The sequence below is a fragment of the Pteropus alecto genome, unplaced genomic scaffold (assembly GCF_000325575.1).
Source record: "Pteropus alecto unplaced genomic scaffold, ASM32557v1 scaffold157, whole genome shotgun sequence".
Lineage (NCBI taxonomy): Eukaryota > Metazoa > Chordata > Mammalia > Chiroptera > Pteropodidae > Pteropus > Pteropus alecto.
This window is the reverse complement of record NW_006440626.1, coordinates 3942810-3953665: the sequence shown is the minus strand read 5'-3', so window position 1 is coordinate 3953665 and position 10856 is coordinate 3942810. Positions and strand designations below refer to the sequence as shown.

General features: G+C 40.1%; 1 protein-coding gene and 1 pseudogene across 1 annotated transcript in view; one reads left to right on the top strand and one right to left on the bottom strand.

Moving 5' to 3' along the window:
* MKL1 (megakaryoblastic leukemia (translocation) 1) overlaps positions 1-10856 on the bottom strand; it is a 92412-nt gene that overhangs the window by 35135 nt on the left and 46421 nt on the right. Inside the window, exon 2 of the mRNA XM_025050621.1 lies at positions 6334-6399. Coding sequence (XP_024906389.1) covers positions 6334-6399 — 66 coding nt within the window. The remainder of the gene's footprint in view (positions 1-6333; positions 6400-10856) is intronic.
* Positions 549-667, top strand: LOC112484286 (annotated as a pseudogene).

Here is a 10856-nt window from a genome sequence, read left to right as displayed (position 1 = left end):
CAGAAACTAACACACAGAGCTTCTAGCAATTTCCAAGTGGACTAGAGAAAATGGGAAATGACCAAGGCCCAGGCTCTCACCCTGGCTCCCACCCAAATTCACAATTTACAAAGTATCCTTTGAGACATGACTTGGACACTATAACACTTCACTTAAAACCAAAACAAACAACATTTCCTTGGGGGGTGGTGCGGGGGACTTAGCTTCAAACCAGACCCTCTCATCTGCTCTAGAATCACCACCTGTGTCCCCACTGGTGAACATTTTTACCTCTTGGCAAGTTGCCCAGAAACAAAAAACATTATTTCCAAACCTAGCCACTTGTTTGTTTTAAGAGAGGTTAAAAAAGAAACATCCACTACCAAGGAGAGGGCAAGCTAATAAAATGACAGTCCTGTTAATACAGGACCAAAAAGGGAACAATCTTAACAGAGTACCGTGTTGGTTAGTGGTTCTTTTGACTCTTGACAATTTTTAGCAGCTGTTTTTTAATCCACAGGCAGAGAAGAAAGTGAAATTAAGAAGGATTTTATTTACTGAAAAATAGTGTCTACGGTGATGCCACCCCAAACAAGCCCGATCCCGTCTGATCTTAGAAGCTAAGCAGGTTTGGGCCTGGTTAGTACTTGGATGGGAGACCACCTAGGAAGACCAGGTGCTGTAGGCGTGAAAAATAAAAAATAAGAAATTGCAAGCTGACAAGGTCCTTGCAATCTGTGAGGTCAACAACCAAGGGTTGCCTCGCCTAAAAAAAAAAAAAAGTTCCTGTTCCCAAACACTGGTTTTGACAGAAATTAATGACATGCATATATATATTAAATGGTGCTTTCAGAATTACAAGATGGCAGATCCAAGAAAATGCTCTTCTCATTGTTAATTGAGAATAACAAAGCGTATATTTCAAGAGCACGAACAACACACCATCTCATTTATCTCCCAACTAACTCTGTGAGGTGGCTGAGTTATTACTCCCATTTTATAAAAGTTGAAGTTGAGTCCAGAAAAGTTACCTGAGTTGCCCAAAGTCACCTTGGTCCTACCTAAGTGGCAGAGTAAGATCTAAAAAACTCTACTGTCTAATAAAACAGTCACCAACCACAAGTGATTAAGTTCATTTAATTTAAATTAAATTTAAAATTCAGCTCCTCACTTGAGCTGGTCTCATTTCAAGTACTCAACAGCACTTCTGCCTAGTGTTACAGAATACTGCTGGTCTAGGGGCTCGTTCTGAATTCGTGGTAACTTGGGGAAAAGGTCCCATGGTACCCCAGGATTTAATAAAGATGAACTGATAGTGACAAAGCTAAATCATAGCCTCTTTCTCATTATAAGAAACTCTGAAACTGCAGGGGTTGGTTTATCTTTTTAGAGATTACAAAAACAGAAAGATCTTTAAAGATCTTTACCAAAATGGATTTGACCTCCATGTACTCAGGAAAGAGAAACTTGAAGCTCAGTTTAAACATTTGGTGAAGAATAATGTAAGTAATAATTCCCCCGAATTACAAATAACAAAAATATTATTAAGAAGAATTTTAGTTTCAGAGAAAAAAGGATCATAGTAATAAATCCTGACACTTCCAGCCATTAAATAACCTCTTTCGGAGTTTAGAATAAATTTCTTCTTGGGGTAGAGACTGCTATAGTCAGATGGACAGGAGATCTGCAGCTAACATTAGGGCCCAGTAAAATGACAGCTTAGATTAGCTCTGAGTGCTACAACTGGGCGCACTGTCTCTGTGTACCATTTGCTAACACTGACAGCTGAAGCATGGCAAAGGGATCAAAATGCACAACGGAAGGGTTCGGGAGTCAAGATATAGCAAACCTTATTAAAACACAGAGCTGTGGGAATTCACGTGAAGCTGCCCTTTGCAGTTTCAATGTGAGATACACAGGGCTCACTTGTAGACCTATGAACCAGTCAAAACTAGCTGGCCAATTTATTCACTTTTTCACTTCGCAAACTTGTTTGAGCACCTTTCAGGGGCCACGTGGTTTGACAGGTCTGGACTGACAATGACTGGCTGCCTTCTCTGAGATGTACTGTCCTCGCTCTCTTTGGATTCTCCCAACCATTTGGAGTAATTATGACCAATGACACTGCCTGGGTACACACAAAGACCATTTAAAATGAAAAAATAAGGTCACTCTAGAAACAAAGCAAGGTCCTTCCTTAGAGAATCTATAATAAAAACAATGATATTTCATGTGCTTGCCAAGGTCTCAAGGTTTTTCTATTATGTGCACTTGGGTAAATAATAAACTGATAACTGTAGCATCGGAAACATGCTACTCTATGCTTTTCTCAAGGATTCACAACAGAATAACAAAAGGCAGAGGCGGAAGAGACAAACGAGGTTCTTCTCTCTTATCCAGGAATATTACAGGAGACTTTCTTCTCACTTGTCTGGGTTTGAGAACTTCTATGTTTTCCTTTAAAATGTTAATCCTCTGCAGTCGCTTTCATCGCTAAAACATTTTTCTTAATTTTCGCCTTTATCTTTTGTATGACCTTGTGCACCTTTAAATTTCAAAAAGAAAGGCTGTGAGGGAAGCTGTGAGAATAAAGTGTACCACACATAGCCCATATCTTCCATGAGTCTTCATTCTGGATACAGCTGCATTCCTGGTCTTAATCTTTGGACTTAAACACCAGCTTCCTGTCTGTGCCATCTCTCCTCTCCCTCAAGACATGCAGAGCTTCAGACAACATTAAAGAAAGCTTAGGGCCTGGAATATGTAATCCTTTGCTATCTGGCACTCTGTATTTGGTAGGGTTTAAGTGGTGTTAAATGAGACATGTTTACATGATGAGAACGAAGGATTCTGGGAAATGATCCTGTTTAAAAATATATCAGAAACCAACTTCTATACCCCATAGTTTAGAGGCCATAAACAGAGCATATCAAGCAGCAGAGATAAGTGCGTAGAAATTGGGAGATTCTTTAATCCCTTGAACTTTACAGAAAGGCCATACCCCAACTTTGAACCAAATGCAGGAACATGAACAATACTGAAGGTAAGAGAGCCACTGAAGACATTATGTCCTACAGATACGATGTCAGAAGTGAAGGACCGTCCTACATGGGAACTGTGTATGAGTATTCTGGGAAATGAGGTGGGTAGGTTTTTCTTCCCAGAACTAGAAAGAAGATTAGGATGAGAAGAATTTGATAAAAGATATAAACACATAAACATGAGGCAGTATATAGGCATGACGACACAGCTCCTTTCTCCCAGCTTGAGGGCCCTACCTACTTCCTAAATTGTATAACAAATTTAAATATAAAGGCACTTTTCAGAAACTCCTCAGGCCAGCAAGACGGGAATGGAAGTGGGCATTTCAAACCAGATGTTACTTTTTCAGGTCTCCAAATCTCCAATCATCAAGAACAACTTGCTGGTCACTTGTGATTTACTCCTAGCACTGCTTATATTTTCTTTGAAAGACATGAAGTGGAGAGTGAGAAGTGGGGTTCGTGGAAGACAGCAAGTGGTGGGCATGTCAGGGAGGCGGAGGATACTGAAGACTGCAATAGGAGTTAGGGTAGTGGGCACAGGGTTGTGGTCAGGAAGTGGGGGGCACAATGTGGGGGCTGGCAAAAATGAGCCTCATCTTTGGGAACTCAGGACCCCATCTGTGAATCATCAGGTATGTAGATGAGCAGGGAATTTCATACCTGAAGCTACTCTCAGGCCTCAACATTGCCTCTCATAATCTAAGAGCTTGCTCCCTACTTCCTTCACTAGAAAAGCTGAAAACCAAGACTGTGCTCATAGCTGAAGGTAGCTCTTGTTATGAGGGAAGATGCGGTATTCTCACAGAAGCAGGTCATTTCTATTTCTATAGGAAGGGCAATTATTTTCACTTCACAGATACAGAGAAAATCCTAAGTACACAATAGATATTCAGAACATTTTAAAACCCAGGATCTTGACGGAAACTCAACAAGTTAGCAACAGTGTTATCTGTTTCTGTCTGTCTATCTGTGTCTCTCTCTTTCTCCCTCTCTCTCTCTCACGCATCATACTTTTCAATTAACTGTCTGCATTCATTCATTCAGTGCCAGGCACTGGCGACAGAAATATAAGACACTTTTTCAAGGAGCTCACAGTCTAGCTGGAGAGACAGATAAATGCGGTAACTGAAACATCACTTAATAACGTGGAATACTAAGCGAGAAGACTGCACTCAATAAATCCCATTAAACAGTGATGATCTCCAGTAGCCTCTGGTATCAAATGAAAGACAGGAAGAAGAGCACAGGGCACCTCTGCATGGCTTTTAGATCCTGAACATATTACACAAATCCTGAGAAGTAGCATTACGCTCTCGGAACTGGTACCATAATTACAATCAACACCCTACAGCTCGGCACTAAATTGCTATTTTGTATACGGCTACCCAAATAAACTGTTAAATGTCTTGAAGGCAGATACCACGCCTTATATTTCTTTAATCTCTGTATCATCTAAGACTATCCTGGGCACAAAGTAGATGCTAAATACATGATGTCCTGGGTGAAAGGGGTAAGTAGATGAGACCCTTGGTAACTTGTTTGTGGACTGGCAGATTTGGAGTGTTTTGTAAAGCATGACATTGCCCTACCTCATCACATTACTGATTCACTGCACAAGTCACCTGCTCTATCTGACACTTTAAGGGTTGGGGGTGGGGAATCCTTCACTGGAGTACCAGAAAAAGCACAATGTGGGTAAATGGTTTGGTAGTTAGCTGCAGCAAACAAAAAGATAAATTTGAGACTTAAGTCTCCTGGCTGATGCTTAGGATAGAAACAGAGCTCAGAATCCTTATACGTGCCATGTTGTTTGAGTTCTTAGAAATAGATCTGCCACTACGATGACATAAATCTCATACTCACTCGCTTAAAAGCCTTCAATGGCTTTCCACTGTTCTTAAAATCCACCACCTCCACGGGGCTGGCAAGGCCCTCAGTCTGGCCCCACCCACCTTACCAATCTTAACTTGCCCCTGTTCTTCTCTCACTTACCTGGCCCCAGCCACACTGGCATCCTTGAGATTTTCAAACATGCCAGGCCCTTTCCTGCACTAGGCCCTTTTACTTGCTTTTCCATCTCATTGGGCCCTCTTCCTACTTCTGAATAGCTAACTACCTAATCTTTCAGATCTCAGCTCAAATATTTCCTGTTCAGGGAGGCCTTTCTTGACCATCTTATTCAAAGTGACCCCACCTCATTCCTACTACTTATTAACACACCAACCAGTTAATTTATTTCATGACACTAAACCGTACTTTGAAATTATCTTGTTTATTTGTCTACTTGTTTATGATATTTTCCTTCTAAATATAAAACTCCTGAGAGCAGGAGCCGGATTCATCTTGCTGTATCAGTGGGCAAGTACTAGGTACTCCAATATTTTGAATGAATGAGAATCAGGAAAATACAGTGGCAGCAGGTCAGCAGGCACTGAGTTAAGGTAAAGAATATCAGTGTTCCCCACTATGAAGCTAAGAGTTGTTATATGACTTTTTTTTTTTTTTAAAGCTTCATTAGGTTGTATCCAAGTAGTGATAATATACAGAGAGAAAAGAAAGAAGAGGGAGAGTCTAAGCTCTCTGCTGATTACTTAAAAAATATATCAAAAAGAGTAAATCTTGCTGGCTCCAGCTTCCACTCAGTATGCAATGCTAACTGAGCAAGCACTGGTGGTTCAGTGGTAGAATTCTCAGTCTGTAATGCTGTTGGTATTAGAAGCAAATTTTCTTATTCCTCTTAACAGATTCCAAGGTTGGTTTCATTTCTAAGTGATACAGTTCTGCATCTACTATGCCCAGCTCTGCGACAACCCCACCAAAGTCTCCATTCAAGTACACTCGCACCCATGCCAGCCTCAGGGTATCTGAGGATCTTGCTCTAAATAGAACTGCAGTTGATTCAAAACACCAAGTGAAAAAGGGTTTTCTCCTCCCAAGAACCTGAACACTAAGGCAAATCGTAGGCACAAAGTGAGTTCATCACAATACCCAGCTCAAGATCTATTCCTCCCATTAAAGGAAGAGCAACAGGGTGCAAAAGCCCGTTTAAAGGTGCAATTCAAACGCTAAGGATGATTCAATGGCATGGTTAAACCTAATGCTGTTTGTTTCACTGAACTTGATGGAGATGGGCAGTTACCTTCACTGTTAGTGATTTAAGAGTCCCTGAACCTGGAAAGGCACAAGAAGAGTGAAAGATGACACTTGTCGCCTCTGTTTTCCACTGAATGCCTTCTGTGGAATACTGGCTACACACAACCATGTCCTAAAAGCAAGTCTATCACCTGCTGAAAGAGAGCGTGGTACTTACGCGGCATGATCCCTTGGCTCACCAGTTCTTCCCGCGTCCGGCGCTGCTGGAGCTTCAACTGCAGCACTGCAGGGCAGCAAAGAGAGAGGGGAGATGAAGGCTCAGTCGGGCATTCCACCACCAAAGACACATTTTCAAATGTAAAGGAAGTCTCAAAACAGAAGGGTGTAGTGTAAAAGAAGGATCCCCTTGAATTGCAACTAATTGCAGAAGTGGCCTGATACAGCACAGTTTCCGCGTTCTGCTGCGGGCGGCAAGAGGAAGTTGCGAAGGGTCTTGCAGGGCGATAACAATCCACAAAGTGCCAAACTCTTGCCTCTTGCTCAAAACCTCCTACAAGGCTAAAAAAACACAAATGCTTAACTCAAAGGAACTATAATGAGGACCAACACCCAGCAGAAAAAGCCTTCAAGACGTTCTACGCTTTCTTTCTGGTAGCAAATGTTTACCATCATAGGTTTAGTGAATGACATAGCTATTCACACAGATCAGGAAATGTTATTTGTAAAATCTTTTCATTTGTATCTAAAAATCATACCTATTTTCACCAAGGAATGCATTTTGCTAGGCCAGAAAATATTTTACCATTAATATAACTTTTCTTCCTCTTCCTCTTCACTTAGAACCTTTTTCTGTTGAAGTAAAACAACCAAACCTGATGATTCAAAGCACATCCGGGCTAGGGTAGGGTGACAGGTGACTCTCCTATTTCCACTCTGGCAAACAACTTCACAGGGATTTTTCACAAGTTAAAAGTCAATGAACTCAATTTCAAATGTTGAGGAAATCTAAAGGGTTATTACCACTGCACATCATGCAGAATGATGGCGGCGAGGTCTGCATCTGGAGACTGAGAAAATGTTCAGAATAAAAGAGGGTTAGGAGGATCCATCCCATGGGCCAAGGAAAGTCCCCTTACATGATAAGTCTTCAATTATAAGGTCCCTGCAAGTCACATTGAAGGGGGACCTGCATCTATTAGGAATTATATTACCCTAATATCTGTCTTTTCCATCCAAAGAGCAGTTTTAAGAAGGCCTCCAAGAATGGCAGAACTGTAACTAGGCTCCTGACTACCTTTCAAATTCAGCAGGTCCAAAGCAGAACTTGTCTTTCTCCCAAAAACCTAATCCACTTCCCATCCTTTCTCTCTTTGATGGTATCACTATCCTCTCCTCAGTACTAATATTAAAATTTCTGAGCCAACTCCATCTCTTCCGCTCTCCTATTTTATCGAGTTCACTGCACCGTGTCTTCCCATGTTGCAGTGACAGTTCACTGGCTTGTGTCCTTATTTGTGCTCTCTCCCATTCTAAGTCACCCCGGTCAAGGTTATCTAACTTACTCTTCCCCAAGTACTACGTACTTTCCCAGGTCCTCATTCACTTCACTTGGAAATGCCTACCCTCTTCACCTGACTTTCCTGATTCAGCATTCAGAATTACTCTAGGCCTCCTGCGGGCTCCCTTTTATCTGATATAAAAAATACACTAATTATGTGCCCTGTGTGATACTTACTTCTAAATATATCTTCTCTTACCTACCAGTTTATAAACTCCTGGAGGGCAGGGAGCATATCTTAGAAAGTATGCCACCCCCCAACTCCAAAGCACTTAATACACCGTAGGCATTCAATTGTTTCTTTCTTTTTTAGTTTTTTTTCCCTGGCTTTATTAAAATATAATAGTTGCTCATATTTACATTGTACAATTCAATGAGCTTTTTTCAAATACAGTTGGCATATAATAACATATTAGTTTCACTTGTACAGCATAGTGATTAGAGATGTATACAACTCACAAAATGATCACCCCAGTAAATCTAGTACCCCTCTTCCCCCTTACATTTTTATTACAACATGGTTAACTATTTTTCTTATGCTACACTTTAAATCTCCATGTCTATTTTGTAACTGTCCATTTGTATTTCTTAATCCCTTTGCCTTTTTTCACCACCCTCCCAACCCCCCTCCCATCTAGTAGCCCTCAAAATAGTCTCTATCTATGAGTTTGTTTCCGTTGTTGTTGTCTATTCTGTTATTTAAATTCCACATGTAAGTGAAATCATGCAACATTTGTCTTTCTCTATCTGACTTATTTCATTCAGCGCTATCCCCTCTAGGTCCATCAAGGCAACATCTTTTTCCATCTCCTTCCTTTCAGTCCTATCCATGTGTCTTTTAATCTGAAATGTGTCTTGTAGGCAGCATATTTAGGGGTCTTGTTTTCTTAACCATTCAGCCACTCTATCTTTTGGCTGGAGTGCTTAACTCTTTTCCATTTGAGGTACTTGTTGATGGGAATGTATTTATTCGTGTTTTTGATGCATGTTTTTTCTTCTTAAAGAACTCCCTCCAACATTTCCTGTAATACTGGCTTTGTGTTGATAAATTCTTTTAGCTTATTTTTGTCTGGGAAGTTCTTTATCTGTCCTTCAACTCTAAACGATAGCTTTGCTATCGTTTGGATAAAGTATTCTTGGTTGTAGATCCTGGGTTTTCATCCCTTTGAATATTTTGTGCCAAGCCCTTCTGTCCTGCATAGTTTCTTTTGAGAAATCAGCTGCCAGTCTTATGGGTGCTCCCTTGGAGGTAATTGCTTTTCTCTTGCTGCTTTTAAGATTCTCCCTTTGTATTTAACCTTTGGCATTTTAATTATAATGTGTCTTTGTGCAGGCCTCTTTGAGTTCATCTTTTCTGGGACACTCTGAGCTTCCTGTGGTTGTATGTCTATTTCTTTCACCAGGTTAGGGAAGTTTTCCATCATTATTTCTTCGAATAGGTCTTCAATGTCTTGTTTTCCTTCAGGTATCCCTATGACATGGATATTTTTACATTTAATTGTGTCCCATAGGCTCCTTAAATTATTATAGTCTTGGTTTCTTTTTTCTTGTCCTTCTGATTAGATGTCCTTGGTTCCCCCATCCTCTATATTGGTGGTTCAATCCTCCTATTAATGGATACGTCCGGCACTTCTGTACGAGAGAGATCCTTGCCTCTGATCCTTGCTCCAACAATTAATTCAGTGTCCCCCTCTGAGTCCCTGGTGACCCATGAGCAGCTGACCTGGTGCTGGTTGGTACTCAGTGTAAGCAGGTCTGTCACCACGAAAGTCCACTCACGGACACATTCCCTTTAAGAGGCATCTGCAGCTGCTGCAGTCTCTGTCCTACTCAGCCCCTCGGGACCAGGCAGTCTCACATCTTCGCCCTCTCCTACTTTCTACCATTGCAGAAAATCAGCAAGAATACAAAAGACCTGAACAATGCACTCTACCCAGCAACTGTGGAATACATAATCTCCTCAAGCACACGCGGAACATTCTTCCAGGACAGACCATATACTAGACTATAATACAAGTCGCAATAAATTTAAAAGAATTAAAATCATACAAAGTATGTTCTTTGACCACAAAAGAATTAAATTACAAACGAACAACAGAGGTAAATTTGGGAAATTCATGAATATGTAGAAATTAAACATATTCTTAAATAGCCAATGTGTCAAAGGAGATAAGGTAAATTAGTATTTTGAACTGAATAATAAATCAAAATTTATGAGATATAGCTAAAGTAGTGTTTAGAGGGAAATTCATAAATGTAAATGCCTATATTGGAAAATAAGGAAGATTTCAAATATCTACTGCAAAGCTCTCACCTTAAGAAACTAGAAAAAGAAGTGCACACTCAACCCAAGCTAAGTAGAAGAAAATTAAAACCAAAAGCAATGATATAAAAACCAGAAAACAATAGAAAAGAAAATGAATAGAACCAAAAATTTGTTGTTTGAAAGGATTGACAAAATTGACAACCCTTTAGCTAGAATAATCAAGAGAGATAATACAGAGACAAAAATCAGGAACGCAAAAGGAGATATTACCACCAAATCTACAGAAATTTAGAGTGTCATAGGGAACACTATGAAGAACTATATGCTAACAAATTAGATAACTTAGATGAAATGGACAAATTCCTAGAAAGGCACAAATTACTGAAGCTGACTCAAGAAAAAAAAATCCACATAGACCTATAAACAAGTAGAGTTTGACTTAGTAACTAGAAATCTTTCTCTAAAGAAAAACCTAGGCCCAGATGGCCTCACTGATAAATTTTACCAAACATTTAAGAGAAGAATTAATACCAATCCTTCAAACTCTTCCAGAAAGTAAAGGTGGGAACACTTACCAACTCATTGTACGAGGCTAGCATGACTCTGATACCAAAGCCAGAGAAAGACATCACAACAAAATTACAGACCAATGTCCCTTATGAATATAGATACAAAATTCCTCAACAAAATACTGAAGGGGGAAAAAAAAAAAAAAAGAGCCAGGACTGGAACAAAATCTGTATCCTTATCCTTGAATTTTTTCCCCCATTCCAGTTATTCTCAACCCTTACTTCACAAATCAAATCGTCTGAGGAGGTTTTAAATTGGTCTGGAATGGGGCCTGGGCATTGGTGTTTTTCAAAAGCTTGCCAGGTGAAGAACTGATGCCCCATTTAATGCTACTTTGGACTTAGAT